Raw genomic sequence first — 22219 nt, 5'->3', positions numbered from 1 at the left:
GGTTCTGGCTGCCAGACTGTGCTCCTACTATTTGAATTTACCGACAAAATGATTATACACAGAGTATATCCCACCATTTCAGTATATTCCTTCCCTTCTTGACTGATGCAGATTGTTCCAATCACTTGCTGGTCCAACACCCATTCCTCAGGTCTCTGTGCCAATTTTGAGACCCTTGGATTGTCCCATTTCAAAAGCTCTTCCAGAGCTAAACTCTCACCCTTCCCGGGCCACTTGTCTGCTGATTTCAGCTCCCCACAAATCCAGCAGTTTGACAGTCCCAATTCGGGGGCAATCTCTTGAACCAAATCAATGAATAAGTTTTGATCTGGGGAAGGTAATCCCCCATCAGTGTATTGTTTCTCAAGCTGCTTGTACTGTTCACTCAGAGTCTTCATCCTCTCTTGCTCCACCCTTTTCTTTCTTAATTCGGACTCCCTTCTTTTCAGTTCCTGGGTAATCTCTTTCATTTTTCCCTCAGGATCTATTCCATCATTGTTACTCGCAAACCAGACAGCTCTATCATATTGCAGGCAAACTCTATTGTTGTTTGCCTGTGCTAAATCCAATATGGTCAGCTCTCTGTTCAGGGTGAAATTGCTATCAAACTTTGTATTTCTTCCCACCCAGTACATTTTCCTGTTCATCACCCACGTTCCCAACTTTGAATTGTCACAACACAATGGATTCACTGGATGATATGTGACAAAAATTGCTTCAGTCTTTGCCCTGACCCACATTGTCCAATTACATTGACTGCAAATGGGGATCGCCATTGGCTCCACATTTCTTTTCATTATTCGGTGTTTGTGCTTGTCTGGCTGTCCGTTCTGTGTCCCAGCCTTCAGATCTAAACACAGGATCTTTTTGCCCATTCTACACAATTTTACCTGAGTGCTGTTTGTCAAACAGTACTTGCCAGACTCCCTGATGCTATTCCTTTGGGGCTTGGTATGCTAAGATCCCCTTGTCCCTTTGCTCAGTTGGGATCATCTGAGTACACTCACTGCACTCATCCACGAAGCTCTGATTTCCATCATGGATCAGGGCCTCAATGTGCAGACTCTGTGTCCCGCACATGGCTAGGCTCAGGCCAATCAGGATTCCCACCAGGTGCACTTCTCTGCCTTTTCCTCCGCCACCTGGGGTGCCACCAGCAGTGAGGTAGACCATCTTCGTGGCAGCAGGAGTATTCTTCAGGGAATACATTCTTGGACGTTGCCACATACCTCCTCTTAAAGGTGCCCCACCTCAATATCTTGACAGCATCTGAGCTGCACGATACCTTGACTGACTTTTGGCACTCCACATCCAATATCTCTGCCTTAGAATTGAGCTTTCCACACATGCCGTTCTGAAAAATGTGGAACCACTCTTGTGAGTCTAATTCGATAATACCTAAAGTTGTGACTAGGGTTAGATTGTGGTCAGTCAGCTCAAGCTCCTCCTCCAAACACTGGGTGCACAATTCCTTTGGTCTCTGCCCCCTTCTACAGTGCACAACAAAAACCCCTTGACAATATTCACACTTGAAGTGTACAAACGCGTATTCACATGTATCTTTCTGACGACTCTGTCTGTCTTGATCAATGTTATCAACAGGGCAATGATCGCTCTTAGGTATCTTCCGATGACTGGGTGCATCTATTCATAAGCTAAATGCCGACTGTTATCTTGCCTTCTTCAGGAATTTCAAAGTTTGAATAGACGTCTGCCTCTCAGGCTGCTTGTGGTCAGAGGCTTGTTTGGATTTCACAATCTTTATAAAATACATTCTTTTATAGCATGAATTATTTCCCAACATATATTACAGTTCCCTTTTTCCCTCCTCTCTATTGTTCCCACCAGGCAGCCTGGGCTGCCTAGGACAGGTAAAAAGAAGGCGTACACATGTCCATTGAATGGGTCAGTTGGGAATGGAAAAGCTTGGTGCTTAGAGGGTGAGGCATGGCAATATCTGACCTCCAATCAAGTTACAAGAAAGCAGTGTCCACCAATAAATGGTAAAAAAGAGCTGACAGACAGACTTTGGGAGGGGCCAGGGTTGGCTGATGCAACCCCCAGGGGTATTAAAGACTGAGTGTTCATCTTCAAGGTGAACTGCCCACATGGTAGGCAGCCACAAGGGCAGTTCCCAGCACTGCAATTTTTCCTTATTTAGTCCTTTTGCTGATTTTGTTTTGAAGTTTAATAAGCCTTTTTAAATTTTGAAAGTGAGCAGTTGTGTCTCATGCTATTGCAGTAACAGTGGTCTGTGTGAAAATAATCACAGTATTGTGAAGTGCCTTGTACTGCTTTCCTCTCCCTGTTTTCTGAAGGACAATAAATTTATACTTCAGTAGCAGTGTAACTGATTCCATGCAAAGTTCATGACTTTGGGAATGCTGCTAAAGTTAAAAGGTTTGAACTCTTCTCTCTGGTGCAAGCTCATAGAAATAAACAGCCTCACTTCTCTGTCAGGTTAATGTTTCTGTTATTTTGGTTGTTTTGGTTATTACTTATTTTAAGTATCAATAATTGCATTGATCTCCAACACACATACCCAGTGTGAAAAATGCCAATACTTTTTTTTTTTTTAAATTTTAAAAGTTTAATAGTAATAAAATGGTTGTAAAAATAGTAATACAATTAGAGTAATAATAATTTGGACAATTTGAATTAGGACAATATGAGACAATAGAAACAGAGTTACAGATGTCCAGGTACTGTTTTCTGGGCAGCACAAGCCTGCAAAACACGTTAACAGAGGATTAACCCTTAAAAACAACAGCCTGTTGTATGTTCATACATTTCATACATGATGCATAAATTCCATTCAAACAAAGGATTCTGTCTGTTCATCATCAACTTCTTCCTCCTAAACCTAAGGCACCTTCAATCCTTAGCCAGGCAGGAAGAAGTCAATTTTTTCTGATAAGAAGGCAATAAATTCTTTTTGTCTGAAAAATTTAGGTGTCCTGTGGCTGCTATCTTGCTGCGAGTTTTTTCTCTAAAAAAAGTATCCTACATAGCATAGTTTCTATTTTAACATTTTTTATAACCTAAAACTATATTGAACACACTACTTAAGAGAATTAATACAGCATTACTTTCTAACACAACACATATAATATTCATTTTAATATTTGGGAGAAGCCAGTCATAAAATACGCATTTTTCACACCGAGGTATTGAGTTGATGCTGTGCATTTCAGGTGCTCAATTCACATTTGTTCCCTGAGGCTACTGATGAGTCAAGGTTTTTTTACTTTGATCCACAGAGGTGATATATTCTGTCTGACAAGCACTTGGGCTCAGGTAGCACTTGGCAATGCAGCTCGTTACAAAAATCATTGCTCTAATTTTTCACTCTTGCACAACTCACTCCCAGTCTGCAAGAAACAGCTCCTGCAGAGTCGCTATTCTCCTTCCTGTATCCCTTTGTGCCTGAGTCTTCCTGCTGGCTCTGTGGTCAACGCAGTTCTCAGCCCAGCCCGGGCCTGTCAGGCAGGGAGATGCAGAGGTGCAGATGGGCCTCCTGTTGTCTCAGCTGATGCCCTTCAGCAATGTTTGCAGGTTAACAGGAGCTGGGAGACACCTACTGCTTCATGCCCAATTGTCTGGGAGGGGCTCAGTGTACCATCACTAGAGAGAACCAAAGATGCTCAGGCTGATGTTCACAACAGTGTACGACTGGTAGTGTTAGTGATTGATCTGGTGTTTCTACAAGAAAGTGTGAAAAACACTTTCACTCTCCTGTGAAAATTTAAAGGGTTTAATAAAAGACAATGGGAGACAAAGAGAGTAAAGCAAAGATTATGGCTGGGTGCATCTTAGCACTCAGCCAAGAGCACACCGTCGCCTTCGGGGATACCCCTTCAATACCTTTTCCATTACATCAATCTTGTGAAACATGCCAATCATTTGCTTTGAAATTTTAAAAGTTTAACAGTAATAAAATGGTCATAAAAATAGTAATGCAAATTGGAGCAATAAGAATTTGGACAATCAGAGTTAGGACAATAAAGGACAATAAAAACAGAGAATACAAACATTCAGATACTTTCCTAAAAAAGCATGGCTTGCTAACAAAGGATTAACTCTTAAAAGCAATAGCCTGTTGCCTATTCATACATCTCATACATGATTCAAAAACTCTTTTCAAACAAAGGGTGTTTTCTGGTTATAATTCAACTTCCCCCCCTTCATCTTGTAAATCATGCCAGACTCCATGAAGTCTGCAAGGAAACTAGTTTTTCATGATAAGGAGACAATAATTCTGTCTCTCTTGGATTTTTGTGTCTTGTTGCTGTTATTGTTGTGCGAAGAATTTCTTGATTATCTCATCTCTTTCTTGAGCTAGTTAAAAAGTATCATACGTAGTATAACTTCTATTTTAACATTATATTATAACCTCAAACTATATTTAACACACTACTTAAGAAAATTCATACAGCATAACTTTCTAACATAACACATATAACATTTACTTTAATATTTGCAAAAAGCCAATAATAAAATATACAGTTTTCACAACCTGTTGCATATTCATAGACCCTCATGCATATCCATAAACTAGTTTACATTTTCCAGGAACCATTTAACATGGTCCCTCCCTCCTCGGGTCTGCCTTTTTAGCATATGGGTGTTTCTTGGTTGTGGTTTTGGCTCCTCCTTGTCACATCCAGTTTGGGCCTTTGTCCATACTTTCTTCGGATGGCAGATGCTGATAGCTGGCATATCAATAGCAGGGTCCTCCTTATATATTCACTGGATGTTATCTCGACCAAACAGAGAAATCACCCATAGCTATCAGCTACCACTACTACTATGTCTATGTTTTTGTTAATAGCAGAAATGAAAGCAAAGTTATTTTAACATTATGCATATAACATTCATCCTAGTATTTGCGAAAAGCCAACAACATATTATATATTTATAACAAAAGTTTGGATCAGGAATTCTCAGTGTGCCGTGAGCTCTGCTTCCCTGCCCAGGGGCTGCCCCTGCAGCTTTGGGTACACACTTTTCCCCAGCTTTCTGCCTGTGACCAGCTGCCTTTGGAAGCTCATAAGGGGCAAAAGTTTCTGTTCATTTGCCCAGCTGTGACTGGACAACTCTAGCAATTTATTCCAGAGATTAGGTCAGTCTGTTGTTCCTCCATGGTTTGAAATCACTCTGCTGTTCAAGCCAATGTTATAAATAAAATGGACTTTTGTAGGCAAGGTTATGAATTATTAAAGATGTAATTTTATTCTGAATTGTTAATTAATGTAATAGATTGTGATATGTAATTTATGTAGTAAGTTATGAAGTTATGAACTTAGAGTTAAATGTACTGTGGTATCAGTGGGTGCCCACTAGAGGGGAGGTGGTGGAATGAGTGGGCGAGTTTTCTAGAAAGCTACCTCATGAGATGATGACATTAATATGAACTATGATTGGAAGACTAGCCAGCCAATGAAGCCTCAGAATTCTAGAATAACTGGCCAGGAATGTACTATTTTATGGACCAACCAGCAACCAGGAAAAGGACCGATCAACAAGTGGATTGAAAGTGCAGTTCCTGGTGTCTTTCTGTGAAATGCAAAACTCGTGTCCGAGGAAGCACCCTGTATTGCACAGTTTGCTAGTTTGTATCTCTGACTTGTCACAGAGGCCCCTGACTTACCCTGAGGTCTCATCTTCAGTTGTCTTGATTTTTAATAAACAGGCCCAAGCCTTTTAAAAGAGCTTGCCCTCATTTCACCTGTTTCTATCAGCCAACATTGTAACACAGTGCAGAAATAGGTTTTCTGTAAGACTAGCATGGATTTGTATCTGATAAAACCCTCTCTCTTTGCTCCTGAGCTGAGCGCTTGCTCTGTTTGCAGCCTCTTTTACAGTAAGGGCTCATTGCAATGCTAATAGCAGGAATGGATGGTGTGGACACACTTGTGAATACTAGTCTGAGAAGGTGGACTGTTTTTCAGGGTTGGTCAGTTTGTTTTGCACCAGTCAGCCCTGCTAGAACTTAAGATTCAGTGGCAAAAATACAAGAGAAAACCTTCACGTTTGTGTGCTTACCATCATTACTACACACTGAACGATTAAGTACGGTGCCACAGATGTTGGGGATGGTGTCACAAACAAAGGCGACACCTGCCCTCCCTCGTTCCAGTGTTGTCAGGAGTCGGCCCGGCCCCACACACCGAGTGCAGCTGCCCCGCAGCTGGGACGCTCTTCTCGCATTCCCGCAGGCTCTATGTCATCCCTGAGGCGGGCCGAGGCGGCGGAGCAGACTCTGCTCGTGGGGAACTTGGAGAGTCGGGTCAGGGAGGAGATCCTCTATGAGCTCTTCCTGCAGGTAGCAGACAGGTACCCTTATATATCGAAATGCTGTTCTAATGCTCGAGAAGAAAAATTCGACCAACGGGATGTTCAGTTAGGAAAGCTGGACATGCTCTCCAAAGATCCCTTCAAACCCTGACCTTTCAGTGACAGTGTAGAAGCACAAAGTAGTTGGACCTGTTTGAAGATTCCTGCCTGTTTTCAAGATTAAACAGTAGTCTGCTGTATAACTGTAAACTGTAAATGTGATCTTAAGAAGTTTATCTTCTTAGGGGACATAAGTAATACAAGACAAAATGTAAAAGTGATAAAGATGGTCTTAGAACACAGTTTTGCATTATTCTTCTGCATAATCTGCAACAGCCATCCAACTGCCAGCTTTTATCTGGGTTGTTAGGTCATCCCAGTAACTTGTCTTTCCCTTGTTTTATCTTGCTTTCATTTCCTTTTGCTGCAACAGCCTATGCTTCTCATTTTAGTTTTGCCCTGTCATTGAAAATATCCAGTTCAATATTCCTGCTATGGCATAGTCCTGAACATACATCCCTGACCTCTAGTTCTTCCCCTCCATCAAATGATGAGCATGTATCTACTGCTACTTCTAAACTATTAATATTTTTATTCATGAACTGGAAGGTTACTTTTGCTATGGAGTCAGCAAATTATTCTTCCCCTTTGGGAAACTAATTATTATGGTATGGTATTCTAAAAATAATAAAAATTATTTTATGAAAGATTATGAAATTATTTATGAAAGATTAAACATGAATTGATGCTTGGTTCCCTTTTAACATTTCTGGAGTTGATTTTTGTTTGTAGAAGGCTCAGAATTTGAGCTTTGGGAATGTGGAGACATATTTTCAAACCATTTTCATACTGGTTGCTGACTATGGCTGAAGAAAAATAATTAAATATTCAAAACATAATGAAGTGTCAGTTTCTCCTAAATAATAGAAATTTCTTTCAGGCTGGACCATTAACCAAAGTAATGATTTGTGAGGACAAAGAAGGAAAACCTCAGTCTTTTGGATATGTCTGCTTTAAACACAAAGTATCAGTGCCTTATGCAAAAGCTCTGCTGGATGGAATCTGTTTGTATGGAAGACCAATTACCGTGCAGTATTGGAGGGGTATGTTTTGTAGTCCCAATGGTAAAGTTTAAGTGTAAATGTTTATACTTTTTAAAGAACAGTTTTGAATCCTAAAGCCTTTTACAAAGATAAGAATTTGTAGTTGGAAAATTAATTTTTTTGTTAAGAAACAAAGACTTCCTGTGGCTTTTACATAGGGAAGGATTCACTCTTTGTGGTTTTTTTGTTTGCTAAGAGAATACAATAGATTGGGTCAGAACATCATATCTTGCAAGCTGTGTCAGACACTGCTGTATGGAAAACAGCAATACAGGTTTTCATGCCAGATTACATTTAGGAATTGGGGTGTAACTTTACCTTGCAGCCTGACAGAAAAAATTGATTCAGTATGGTCAGACACTATTGAACTCTTGGATAATTTTTAGACTAAAGCCACAGAGTTATCAGTGCTTTTGTTTTAAAGGTAAGAGATTGTAGTTCATATTATATTCTTAATCAGGCGTCGTTTGCAACCCAGACATTAAGGACTCACATTCCTTCAGTGCTACTGCTTCCTTCAAAGGCTCTACTGAGCAGTTACTGGGTTTAAGCAGAATGTCTGTTGTTCTTAATATCAGAAGCATCTCTTGTGTCTGTAACTGGGTGACGATATTGTTTTTGATTACTTCAACAACCCTGATTTGTGCTTCTCTAAGTGAATAAGTGAGAAATTAACATTTTCAAGTTGTAAGATGATGCTACTGATTATCTGCCGTAAAATGGCAGCATACCTTTGTATACTACCTTAGGTCTACTAGGAGACTACAGATGGCACAAAACATTTTCTCTGGTTTTTAACTGGTTAATTGAATTGTCATAACTGAATAGTCATTATGCTCTTGTCTTATTTCCAGGGAATTCTCCCTCACCACAACTAGACAGTTGTACAGACAGTTTTGAACACCATATTGGCTTAGAGTCTCCTGCAGACAGGTAACAAAGATCACCTATGAATGAACCTTATGATCATAATTTAAAAAAAATTGTATAAAGAAAGTGAGTTGATGTGGTAGAGCAATTTCAAGGTTTTTCATCAAAATAGCATCTTGCTATTGCATCCTTAATGAGGGCTTGTGACAGGCTGCAGTTAATTATAATGTTTGGTTGTTAAGCTTACCAGATGATTAGTTAGATTCAATTTTCCATACTTTGTTTCTGCAATATTCAGGACCATGAGAACATACTGAATCCTGGGGTTTGTACTAACAATGTTTTCAGTCATTGGGGAACAGAATCTGACAAGTCTTTTTTTAACCCCACCAAGTTTACACCTGCATTTTTTATGTGTATATGCACAAGCAGCTGTCATATACATATGAATGTATAGTTATAAACCTGTTATAATGAAAGTCTGAACACTCCAGATTCAGTATTTAAGCTGAACTCCCATAGTGAAATCTAGTACCCTTTTGTCCATGCACATAAGAGGACTGCTCATTAGTTAAACATTTGGGTATATTTCATTTGTTTTATCGTTATTTTTCATGTAAGTCCTGTTGGATATTACCATTATTACCATTATCATTACATCCATTGTCCTCTTGGTTATTACCATTACAGCCCAAGAGTTAAGCCTCAGTGCTCTGATCAGCAGTATGTGGTGGACATTCAGCCTTTGTACATTGGTTTGTTTTTTCTTTAGGCATCAAGAGCTTTCTGGAAATCCTCCATTACCTCTTACTCCTTTGCCAGTGAACAACAGTTTACTTCACGATCACCCTGGCTTTCAAGAGGTGGTGAGTTAGTGTTAGAAGTTAAAAATTTGGGAGTTTTTATGAAGCTGAATGCATTTTGCATTTCTGCAAAAACCAATGCTTGCTTTAGGTCTCAAAATGTGCTATAAGCACAATATTAGGACACTTCAGAATCGTCTAAAAACAGGAATCTACCAAACCAAACAATTTTCTTCCTGCAAGAATATCTTAAAGGTATATAGGTTAAGAAATCTAAAAAGTGAAGTCTACGAAACTTTCTCCTGCACTGTGTTCCAAATGGGGGGACAAGTTGACCTCATTGGACTACAACCATGCAAGCAAAAGCATCTCCATATATAGCTACATCTTAGTTCCTCTTCCTAATTCAGAAAGGCCCACCAGGAGTTTAAAATGTATTAAAACTTAATGTAAAACTCAGTGAATCACCAAGTCTGGGAAACAACAGTTTGAGGTTTTCTGGCCTAAACCTTCACATGCCCGTGTACATCTCTCCTTCATGATTTACTTTCACAGCAGTAGATGACAAGAACCCACACTTCACTTCCCCTCTACAAGACTGGTGCATCAGACCATTATTACCCTAAATGTCTTGTCTGAGATATTCCACAAAGCAAGGAAACTGGTCTCTTCAGGTGGAAATCTGTTCATCAAACCTATTCCCCAAACACATCATGAAGCTTCTGAATCTGCTGTCTGTGGACTGATAGGACTTTAGAAACTTAGCCTTTAATGTGAGGTACCAACTTTAAAATGAGGTACCAACTGTGGACAGTCCTGCTCACCGAGTCTAACTGAGGACTGGCCAGCCCTTGGAACTAGAGAAGGGGAGCGGTCTGGATCAGTTACCCTTGTTGGCTGCAATCTGAGCACAGAAATGGAGAGCATCTATTCTCCATCTGTGGGGTGGGGGCCTGCCCTCCCATCTTCCCACACTGTGCCTTGAGAAGGGCTGGTCCTTGCATGAACTTGCCCATCTCCTACTCCCTTTTGAAGGCTCAAGTGCACCGTCTTACCCTTTGTGCTTGCTGATGAACCTACTCCTCAGTAACAAGGCAGTAGACCAGCACACACAACCAACTTCATCCCATTTTCTGCTTGCCAGAGAGGATGGTAGTGAAGTGTGTTTCACATGATAGTTTGTTGAAGCTTCAGCAGAAGTCTCTCATCACTAGTATGCCGTAACAAATCTACCTCACCTTACGTTGGCAGGTTGCCAGGCAGGTTGCTCACTTGGGAATCTTTCAATGTCCTTGTTGGAATGCTTTGTTCCACATCAGCTTTAAAATTCCTTTAACCAGGTTTGAAGAACTTGCAGATGTGCACGCCTTTACAGTACCCACAGGCACTGCAATTACAAATATTTATCAAATAGAGATGAAGAAATGAAAGGAATACCATCTTTCTTTACCCTATGTGAGGACTACCTGGTGTAGTAGTATAATTTAGCATTATATCAGGTTGTCTCTGTTCTAACCTTGCCATGAGAAATTTGTCTACTTTTCTGAACTATACTAGTTGTTGTCATAAAATAGCTTTACTCTCAAGCATTCTGTGTTATTTTATAGTTTGCTGGTATTTTAATTGATTAAGTCATGATGCATGCAAAATGAAGTTCTTTAAAATTTCCTCTTAACAATAAAACAACTCAAATTTCTATTTCTCTGAATGTACCATGTTCTGGCATAGCAGTACACAGTGCAGAGTCCAATGGGTTAACAATTTCTTTATTAGCAGTACCTTCACACTTATCCTTTTCTCCCTATCAGAATCAAACTGCACAATTCAAGACCGTGCGGAGTTATCCTGAATTTGCCACATCTAAGTGACTGTGAAGTGCACCAAGCAGGATGAAAGAAAGAAAAAATGGCAAAGTTGTGACCATGACTAGGACTGAGGAGAATAAAAGGAGACAAAGACAGTGTGGCCAAAACTGGGGGGAAAAAAAAAAAACAAACCCAAGAAAAAGACATATTAATACTGTATATTTTTTATTATTATATTTGCTTTCATCTTTGAACTTTATTAAAGAAGGAATGTTCAAGATCCATAGTATTTTTCAAATGCATTATGCATACAAATTTAGAATATCCTGAGTCGGAAGGGTCATGGAGCCCAAACAGGCCCACACCCTCCCTGCAGTCCCCCTTCGCACCCCCTCCCAGCACACCAGCCCCCGGGAACAAGTTCTCTCCCCAAAACCATACCAGAGCCCACTGAAACCACAAGGTCTGGCTTTTATGCCCCTTTTACACCATCTGCCACAACTGAAAGGACTCTGGCTGGCTCCTCTGTACTTGCAACAGCCCTTTAAGTAGCTGCAAATTTCACGGGCCCAGCTACATCAACCTCTAACCTTTACTTATCCTCAATAAAAAGCATTGATTTGAAATAAATTCACAGAATAGTTAGCTGGTGGTTGGAAAGGAGCTTTGGAGATCATCTAGTCCAACCACGCCACCAATGTAGGGTCACCTGGAGGTGACGCAGGAAGTGTCCAGATAGGTTTTTGTCTTGAATGTCTCTGGAGAAGGAGACTCCACATCCTCTCTGGGAAGATGTCCCAGTGCTCTGCCACCCTCAATGTAAAGAAGTTCTTCCTCATGTTATGGAGAAGTCTGGTTGTTCATTACAACTGAAGTCAAAGGCGGTCAGCTTGTGTAGCCATTTATACTTATAAGTAGGTAAACAGAATAACCACTGGTCTATAACAAGCAAAACAGAGTTTACTTTATTGATTTTTTTTTTGTAGCAGTAGAAGGACCACATTTTTGCAATATTTTTTCAAGAATGGTTCAGTTCTTGTGACTTTAATACATACGGAAATAATTCTGCATTTAACATGAATGACAGTTCCATAAAAATGTGAAACAAATAATTGCTAATTGTGTGGAAGACCTGTCTTGCACTGCTGCTTACACTACTGTCCTTACTCTTAAAATAATCTAAGCCTAATATAAAAACCTCTGAACCCAGGAATAAACCATAACAAACTGTTAACCACTGAAATCTACAAAAACATTACCTAAGCAAACCACTTGGATAACAATAACAGGTATTTTTTGTCAACTGCTTTACAGAATTAGATAAAAATGTGATGGTATATTGCAAAGCATGAAAATCAACGCTAAAATGCTTTGTTATTTTTATTTCTGTGCAAAATGTAAATGGCTGAAACAAATTATCAACATGCCAACCCTAGAATTAAAAAAAACCCCAACAAATTAAATTATTAGACAGCGCATTAAGTGCAAAAGCTGCTCCATGTGCTTAGATCTAGCTTTGGCTTCAATTTGGAATGAAGTAATGTGTAGAAATGCGTCTCCTTTTTTCCCTGTGAGAACAGTCAGGCACTGGAACAGGTTGTGCAGAGAGCAGTAAAGCAGTGCCTGTCCTTGGAAGTTTTCAGACCAGGCTGGATACAGCCCTGAGCAACATGGCCTAACATAATACCTAATCCTGCAGTGACTGGACTAAAAACTACCTGAGGTCACTTCTAACAGGAATTATTGTATTCTGACATAGTATTGTGACAGAACTAATCCTAGTAACAATCTACAAGCATTTCTGTTTGAAGGTTCACCATCACTTATTTCCTTAGACAAAATACCCCCAAATGGTATCTGATAATTTACAAGCAAGCCTGCATTAGAAACCAAACTTCGTTGAAACTAAGTTAGACTCTTACACTATCAGGTGTCGAGAGCCTGAAGTATAATTCAGCAAGGACCTTAAAAAAAAAGAAAACAGACTAAAAAGTGTACAAAACCTTATTTCTGGACATCAAGCATCTTTTTAATATACATTTTACATTAAGTATACTGTGAGAATGATAAAGATCTAATTTTTGATGAACCATCAAGTGTATCTTTACACTGGGAGCAAGAACCTCCTAATCATTTTTGCATTCTTCATGGACTGAACGCAGTGCATTGAGGGCTTCCACTGTCACTGTGAGCTTTCCAATTACTGCACTGGCATCTTGTGAATCAAAAACTAGAAAGGAAACATCAGAAAACAGCATTAGCTATTCAACTTAAGATTTCACTTTTGTTTTGGTAGTTTTCTTTAGTGTTTGGACAGATTAAAGAGCAACTAGCATATGCTAAAAAAAAGGGAGAGATAAATAAATAATTGTGCAGTTCAGGCCCTCAGACTACTGGAAATTAACCACTCCTAGAAGTAGAATATACATCAGTAAATGTATTTGCATTAAAATTAATTTAGAAAGGAAATATCAATATAATAATTGTTTATATAAAATAATTATTTTTCACAATATGTAAATAAAGATTTTCCAAATTCTATTAAACTTATATCTACATACAAAGGAATAGTTTTAAGTAAAAATACAGCAATTAATGCTTCTACACTGTGTATGATGGATGGGTCCAAATCAGCCTCAACAAATCACTCAGTGAACTGTCAACTTCAAGAGCAGACTTCAGGGGACAGTATCCTTTTTACTTAAAAGAAGAGTAGGATAATTATAGTTAATTATATCAGAAGATAACACTAATTCTATTTTCTCCCTTTTATATTGTCCTATTATCTCTGAGACATACTGTTAGATGTTTTTACTACAATATTTTTCATCCATCTTCTTGCTTAGCCATTCATTTACTTGCTTCAAATTTCACATAAACCGCTTTGACACAATCAGCAAGGAAAAGAACAAAATATGAGAAAGATATATGGTTGCAATCCTCAAAAAGAATAAAGGAAGTTTGGTATCTAACTTAAGATTGACTTTATATTTATGCAGTAGTGTCCTATGAATTTCCCTGTGTCTAGGTTTATTATTTTTCCTTAAACCAATATCCAACTCAGAGAACGTGTACAACACTACTTAGCAATTCTGTTTATTGTGCCCTTACATTTAATCGACATCTTTGTTCAGATCTGGAGAATTAATCCTTTTACAATTACTTCATCTAAGAAAATATACAGATACATTATTTTGCCATGATCTGACATATTTTAACATAAATTTAATTTAAATCCTCTGAAACATCTTAATTTTCAGACAATATAGAAGTTTATATGTTATGGATGCAATGAAAATCCCCAAAAAACTGTACAGCATATGCAGGAAAGGGGAGAAATGCAGAAGGGAAAAAGAATAAAAGTATTTCTAGCTATTATTATCATTTTCATATATATAATTAACATACAGTAAAAATTGGTTTAAATTAGTCTGACAGTTACGGGAAGAAATGCTCCTCACAATATTTCAGTAGTTGTCATTACATGGTAATGATTAGCTTACAGTAACTAGTAATAAAACTCAATCCTTCTCGTCCTAATAACTCTCTCAGATGATGATTAGGAATTTTAAGAGTTTTGTGAAAAGTGACTTTTAAGAATTATGTTTACCTAACTAATCAATCTTATCAAATGGGAATTATGACAGGGGGAGGTATGGTCATAAATTCCAGAACAAAAATCAATCTTCCAGTGAGAGAGTACAAAATACATTTTTGGAGAAGCTTTTGTACTTGGAGAAAAATTATTGGTGGAGAAAAGCTTAAGTTCCTCAGCCTGAGCAGGAAATGCATCACCTCTGCATATTATTCTTCCTGAGTATGGAAATTTGATGATTCTTAGAATTTTCCTTATTGCGATCCTGTAAATTTGAGTATTTTAGCAACAGTGTGGATGCAAATCATGCATGATAATGGGAATGGATAAGAAAGCGTATTTTTTTCCCTCATTACTCAGCTCCCTATTGCTCAAGTACAGGAATTAGACACAACAGTAGAAGTAGTAAAGTTACATTTCCTTGGCATTCTGCTGGGGCTCACTCGAACTCTTGCTATTGCAAAAGGAACCTTGTGAACATGGGTGCTCTGCATCCAATCACTGAACTAGTTCACTTACTGGGAGAGTTACTCTTTTACAAGAGAGGTGCTTTCAGCTTCTTCACTGAGCTTCACCCCAGGGGGGAAAGCGGATTGAGAGGAAAAAGTAAAGAGAAAAGTGCACCATTGGTAATCGTGTCTCTGCTGCCATGGGGAACAGGAAACTGAGCAAGGAGAATATTATCTTCACAAATAGTTGACAAAAGGACCAAAAAGCCTTCTTGAGTCTTCTTATCAATGTTATAAAAACGCATCCTATGACCTTAGGAAAAGGAAGATTCCACACATCACCTTGCTCTAATGGAGTCACAATGACTTTGGTCAGTCTGTCACAGAAGGGTGCTCACTAAAACTGATTCCTAATCAAAACCAACAGTATTTCACATTGTATCATACATATTTCATATGGAGGAAACAAACTTGAGGTACTCGGGGCCATAACGTAATTTCAAATAAAATACAGATGTTAGTAATACCAAATTGCTGACGAAAATTTTAATACAAAACAAATTTTTATACAAAATACATGTTTATTGTTATACCACAATGAAGTATGTTGTAGAAAAGACAGAATTATAGCAGTGGACATAGCTTGAAAGTTCTTGGGTTTCATAAACTAATTTCTATGAGGTGAGAATGCTATTTGGTTTGGGTTTTTTTTTTTTTAAACTTAAGGGAATAATACTAATAGATAGTTTTTGCAGACTTCTGCAAACAAATATAGAAGTTATTAGTTAGTATTAAATAATTCCTTATTGAAACAATTACTTGCACAGTAATGCCTGCAAAGCAAAGTAGAAATTAAATGAATTTTAGGCTACAGAAGTTTACAAGAAAATGATCTTTAAAACTTACCATCAATATCTTGCTCAATGATATCTCTTTGCTTCTGGAATATCTCTTTTAAACTGACATAAGCAAATCCAATGTCCTCACATTCAAGATCCTGCTCATCTTCTGGAGGATCACTGACCACTGTAAATTTTAGGCTAAACACACATGCACAAAAAAAAAGGTATTTTGCTTTCAAAAAGGGTCATAAATCAAATTACAAAAAATGAAAAGAGAAAAACCACAATTTTACAAGTTTAAAATGGAGAAACATCCTTGGTGTTAAGGGCAGAATATTTCCATAAATTTTGTTTCTTGGTGGTCCTCTTGATACAAAAAAATGGGAAACTGGACTACTGATGAACTTCTGCCTTCCTATTTATTCAATACAGAACTGAAATTTCAGCACAAGCCAAACCAGACATTCTGATATCTGCAGGAAACTACCTACTTGTAACACAGGGGACAGTAATGTAAGAAATGAATGCTTCTGTTCTGAGAAAAAGCTCACTGCTGTTATTTTACCTTATTTTTACCTCAGCCAGGGGAAGGACACTCAGAGATACAGGCTGGAGCCAGTAACTCCCAGACTTTGGGAACAGCCAGGTGAGGGACACTTCACAATGTGGCAGGAGCCACAGACTGTCCTGTGAGGGTGTGAAAGCTGAGAGGTTCCTTTGTTCAGGGTCCTTACTCTGAGGCTCCAACTTGAACTGTTACTGTCTTATTTAATTACTGCACCAAAACCTTATTTTAAGGATTGGAACCTCTAAGTGACTGGACACCTGTGCTGGAGTTGGTGAAGGCAACTGGTCTGACTGGGACAGTTGTGGGAGGTGTAGCTGCCAAGGGACCTCAGTCCCAGATCAGGTGGTGAAGTGAAACTGCAGTGGTCCTGGATAGTTGGACAGGGAAATTTATTTAGCAACTAAATTATCTGTCAGGGAAATAAAAAGGAGTATTTTATCCTCATTATTGTTAAATCTTAGTAAAACATGCTTTAGTAGAATATGTTTAGCAATGTTCCTGATAGAGATGCCAAATAAGAAATATAGAAGGAAGAAAGATCACTCTCTCTTTCTTAGAGTGAATCGGTGATTTGTGCATAAGATTTACAAATTACTCTGATGCTTCAAATGCAATCAGCAGGTATCCTAGTCTTCTGTAAATGGAATGGATCTTTAAATTAATAGTTGTTCCATTTTAATGAATATTGATATTCAAGAAGAAACAGAATCAAAGTATGTCATTCCTTCTCTCCAAGTAATACACATGGCTATCTCAATGAAAAAAAATTAATAAGAACAAATTTATTACTATAAAATTGACCAAGTCTAATTTCTAGTCTTTCTCGTATGTATTCATATAATAGATGTCTGCTACATCCATATATACACACATATACTTTTTTTTACTTTAAATTCTGGGGCCAAGGAACACTTCCTGCAGTTCTTAAGACTTCTTTTAGTATTCTGAATTCAAAAAGCAACAAATGTACTACTCTACCATCGCACAGATACGTGCTTTTCAAATTCATTACTGATAGACTACTGATGATAGATTCTAGAAACTCTGTTTTGTAAAACAAAGTTGTTTAAAAAAAAAACCACCAACAAAAGAAACAACCTCCTCCCAGAATTAAACCACAGCACTAAACAAACATTAGATAAGTTTGTAATATTCCATTCCATATGCACCTACTCGGAGAAGAAATAAGACCAGCAGCAGCCAGATCACAATGCAGGCATCATTCCTAGCCGAAACAATTATTTTTTTCTTGTTAGTTATGCATTAACTACTTAGGATTACCTCGTCAATAAAGACAAATAAAAAGACAAATCATGAGCATTTTTTACAAAGACCTATAATAGAGGTTTTTAGTATTAATCTGTACCTGTCAGCAGGTAGATCTGGCTTTAGAAGAATTGACTTGAGATACTCTCTTTCTGCATGATTATCTTCCTTATCTACATTTATCGCTGCAAAACAAATAAATTAATATAACTGGTTATCAATTGTTTTTCACCTAGTAGAAGAAAAAAACATTTTTCACCTATTAGAAGAAAAGAACAAAATAAAATAAATGTTTATTTCATTTTCTTTTCTAAGGAAAAACAACAATGTTAGAATCAAATGTTAGAATCATGATCTACTGGTGTGTCACTGGCAGGTTTATATGAACACTGTCAAAAAAGATACAAAAGCAGAATCTAAGCATGTCACAGAGCTGCCACTTTCTATTAACGACAATAGCAGCCATGATTTTAAAAGCCATGATTTTAAAAGGGTCTTTACTGCTTTGTATTTGAAGTGATTTACTGTATTTTCTTCCACTAAGGAAGCTGGAGATAATGAGAATGTATGGCAAAGTGCTTATCCTTTTTGACAGCCTCAGTAATTCAATCCTCCTTTCCTGCCGCAGTATTTCAATAGAAGAAATCTTCAGACCAATGGACTGGAAAAAATCTGTCATTTATATTCCCTCTCAAGTGGGCAATGCCAACATAGCAGTTGTTGATGTGACATTTCAGATTAATTTCAATCTTCAGCTACACATGGAACAATCCAATAGTCTATGAGTAAGAGGAAGATCTAAATGAGTGAATTATTTGGGAAGTTGCATTCTAAAACCAGGTTTGTAGATGGCAGCAATTTTAAAGATCTGACTAAGACACCGTTTCTGCAAAGCCACTTTTACGTAATTATTTTTAAAAGAATGCTTAATTTGAATGTCTGTACTAAGGGTTTGTCACAAATAGCAATAACCCCAACCCTAACCCTGATTCACCCACTACAGAATAATCTCAGCTAAAAGTCCAAGACTGAAGCACTCAGGCACTTGGAATCTTAAAAGAAAGAAAATTCTACCAGAAAGAAGAAGTTAATTGAAATATGATGACATAGCTGCGGAAATAATTAACAAGAGAATTTTAAATTATTACAATAGTTCTATGTACGCCAGTAGAGTAAATATAAAGTATTAATTGGCAATGTATTAGTATGAAACAAGGATTAATTAGTTCCCCTATTAAAAAGTTGTCATTAAAAGAACACTGAGTATTTGCAAGTAGTGATGAAGTCCAATTACATATTCTCTCTTTTCAACTAGGTTTTAGATGTACAGGTTAGAATGTTTTCCTTTTGCTAAGATGTATCATCATGTACTGACAGAAAAATTAGATCATCATGCTCTTCTGAAAAGAATATATAGATTTTAGTTATGTACAGTCTAATTATGAAATTTATGCAGTACCAGCACATTTAAATATGTTGTGGTGTTACCATTTTATATACCAGCCTCCTTCAGCATTTCATTGTATACTATATAATTGCATACTTACCTCATTTCTTAAAAATCACTTTTAGTATTTCCCAAAATATCTGGAAAATAGGCAAATAGAGTTGGTACATAAAGAAATGCAACTATAGTATATAGAAAGTGGGCTTTATTGCAGGTATTTTCATAATCCAGATATTAAGAGAAGAACCAAGCCTGCTCAGAAATACATCAGACTTACCAGTGCTATAGTTATAGTGAATTCTCTGACCACTAGGTGGTTTTGGAAGTGACAGTGGGGTCTCCTCTGCAAGGAAATTGTTTAATCTGCATTCTACAAACAGCTGCTGTATTGTTTCATCTGCTGTTATTCGTGACTCAGTAAGACCAAGTGATGTAATTTTAATCTGGATTTTTTCAACTTCCTATTTAAAAACAAAATATAAACATAATACAAATGATTTTTTGTTTCTTTAAGTGTTAACACAAAACAAACATACATATATATATGTGTATGTAAATCATCAGCTTTTTATATGATTAATACTGATTGACGGACATATAAAAAATGAGAATCTAAAGCTCCAGGGTTTGTAGCTAAGACTGTTATTGCAAGAGATACTGATTTCCATTTAATGATTAAAACGTTTTTGTAGTAGTCATAGTCTGTTGGTTATCTTTAGGTAAAAATGCTATCTGAATCACAAATTCCAGCTATCATCATTTTTACCTACACGGCAAAGTGATCCTGTAACTGCTTAAAATACTGTCAGTAATACAAGGTACTGAAGTTTTCCAAATAAAAGAGAATTGTTAGTACCTACTGCAGACTATACTACAAACAGTTCAATTAAAATCCATCAAATCACAAAATTGTTAGGTATGTAATGTAATAATGTATTTGTAAAGAATTCAACTTCATATAGTGAACCTTCTTAGTTAAGTCAAACACACCTTACAAAGTTAATTTTAACATGTGATAATAAAAATAATATCCCAGTTGTTCTTCACTGCAGCCTTTTCTTATTATCTTTAACTGAAATTACATTCTTCTATTCCTTATATGAAATGGTTTCATACTGTTCTGCAAAGTCTGGAATATTTATGTACAGATAAATTTTAGTAAGTTTGATTTAGGTGGGCATGTCAGACTCAAGAGAAAGTCACAAAGATTTCCTGAAGTTACTCTGGGAAGAAAGAAAAGCCAGAATGGTTTCAACATTGGAATATGTAGGTGAGCATTCAATGATGATATTCTTCAAAGAGCAAAGTGAACACACTGGATACAGAAATGTTGAATGTTTTTTTAAAACTTATTTATTTTCAATATATTACTTTCTTTTCATAACTTAATTAAAATATATATTCTCTAGGGAAAAATTTGGACAATTTTAATTTCTAAACTTAAATTACTTGAACTACTAAATCACATTCAAAGTACTAGCTTTCTATATTCAGTCAGAATGCCAAATGAATGTTCTTATTTAATATGGAGATAGCTTGCATTTTGCTGAGAAAATTATAAAACTAATCAAAATGAAAAGCAATGTATCTTATTGTAAAAATATCCACCATACAGAATAATTTCCATTGCTGTCAAGTTCCCTCAGTATTTGATTATGTAATTTTACCCCTCCTTTCAAAAGACTTTTCATTATGTATCCTATGACACTTCAACAAAAAATCCAAAACTGGATCAATATTTCAATAAGGTTCTTCCACTATTCAGCAGGTACATGGAAATTCTACCAGGATGAGAGAAAAAAATCCACACCATTCTGTCTCTACTAATAAAGTTTCAGGGCTTTAGAAATTTTTTCCCTACAATCTAGTAAGATTAATGGCTACTGAATGTCATTTAAGTGATGATCTTTGACTTGAATATGCTTTCCATATTCAATTTATAAATGAAATTAAACAAAATGAAGCATTTTATAATCAATCATACATCATAGACAAGAAGAAAAAATAAAGAAGCAACTGGTATAGTTTGATACTGGAAAATGTTAGATATGCCTTATGATCAATATATCTAAGAAATAACTATGAACTGTCTAATTTGCAACATACAAATAACCCTGGTGTAATCTTAGATTACTTATATAGCGTGGCATACAATTCATATTTATAGGATAATTAGCACAATAGTCTCCAAAAATCACCTATTTACAGTATTTGAGTATCAGCAGGATAATTATCTCAAAAGATAAAAGGCAGTGATTTCTGATCTTAACCAAACAAAACAGAGTTCAACAGCCATTTTGACATGGTGTATTCTATAATCAACCCAAGAATTCAAGCAAAGTAATACGTATTTTTAAAATCTAACTTCTATCACATGTTGCCTTAATAGTGTACAGCTTTTACTGGTTTTATTTACTGTTCACAAACATGCACATTGTTACCAAAAAACAGATCACTGGAGGAATGCAGAAATTTATCAACCTATCAAATTAATCTACATACAAAATCCTCTCAGAATTGCTTTAAAATAATTTTGATAAAATAAAATATAGGATGACTAGAAAGGTATAGAGCAACTGTATTATAGTTTGACTTAATAGTGATGACTAGTATTCATTTTAGTTCTCAAAATTACTCCTGAAATTTTTTTACATTTCACTTATAAATAATGCAATCTTCAAAGGTACCTTCTGTATTTTTCTGAAGAACATATAAGTAACAGCATTTCTACAAATCTACTGTAGTTGAAGACATGTACTTCTTAAAGATGTACTTTCTACACCTTAAAAAAAAGGAGCAGTATTTCTTATACATGTTTCTTGTTACTAGTTACTTTGTAAGACACCACAGAGCCTTAAAAAGAGCACTTAAAAACAAACCCCTACCTCCAGGATATCACATTACAGAACATATAAACCTGTTAATTTTAAGTACTAGTTTTATGGCTAAGATGGTTCAGTCAATGTTAGATCCAAAACTGTGAATTTTTTTTTTTTGAGAACTATCCTATTGAAATACTGTTCAAAATAAGTTTTCCAAATTCATATCATGCTGTGCTATTTTGCATATACAACTTCTAGTCCTGAATTGCTGGTTTTTAGAGTAAGTCAAGAGATTTGATACTGTACGTGTACA

The 22219-nt window shown here is 36.7% G+C and overlaps 2 protein-coding genes across 11 annotated transcripts in view; one reads left to right on the top strand and one right to left on the bottom strand.

Moving 5' to 3' along the window:
* The first annotated feature begins 6223 nt into the window (after positions 1-6223).
* Positions 6224-11042, top strand: RBM11 (RNA binding motif protein 11). The gene is given in 8 exon segments (XM_074551748.1): positions 6224-6325; positions 7277-7439; positions 8294-8372; positions 9082-9175; positions 10841-10886; positions 10889-10955; positions 10957-10996; positions 10998-11042. Coding segments are annotated over 8 exon segments (636 nt in total).
* Positions 11043-11857: 815 nt separating this feature from the next.
* Positions 11858-22219, bottom strand: part of LOC102070912 (protein fantom) — a 41504-nt gene continuing 31142 nt past the window's right edge. For 9 of the 10 annotated variants that reach the window (XM_074551295.1, XM_074551293.1, XM_014272001.3 and 6 more), the window contains exons 19-22: positions 19362-19545; positions 17738-17822; positions 15868-16001; positions 11858-13147 (exon numbers count right to left, since the gene is read on the bottom strand). In XM_074551295.1, coding sequence (XP_074407396.1) covers positions 13044-13147; positions 15868-16001; positions 17738-17822; positions 19362-19545 — 507 coding nt within the window. In that variant the 3' untranslated portion in view covers positions 11858-13043. Of the gene's footprint in view, positions 13148-15867; positions 16002-17737; positions 17823-19361; positions 19546-22219 lie in introns of those variants that run through there. The other variant, XM_074551298.1, reaches the window with a different exon arrangement.

Source organism: Zonotrichia albicollis, chromosome 14, assembly GCF_047830755.1.
Source record: "Zonotrichia albicollis isolate bZonAlb1 chromosome 14, bZonAlb1.hap1, whole genome shotgun sequence".
NCBI lineage: Eukaryota > Metazoa > Chordata > Aves > Passeriformes > Passerellidae > Zonotrichia > Zonotrichia albicollis.
The sequence above is the reverse complement of the archived record's forward strand: the minus strand, read 5'-3'. Positions and strand labels throughout refer to the sequence as shown.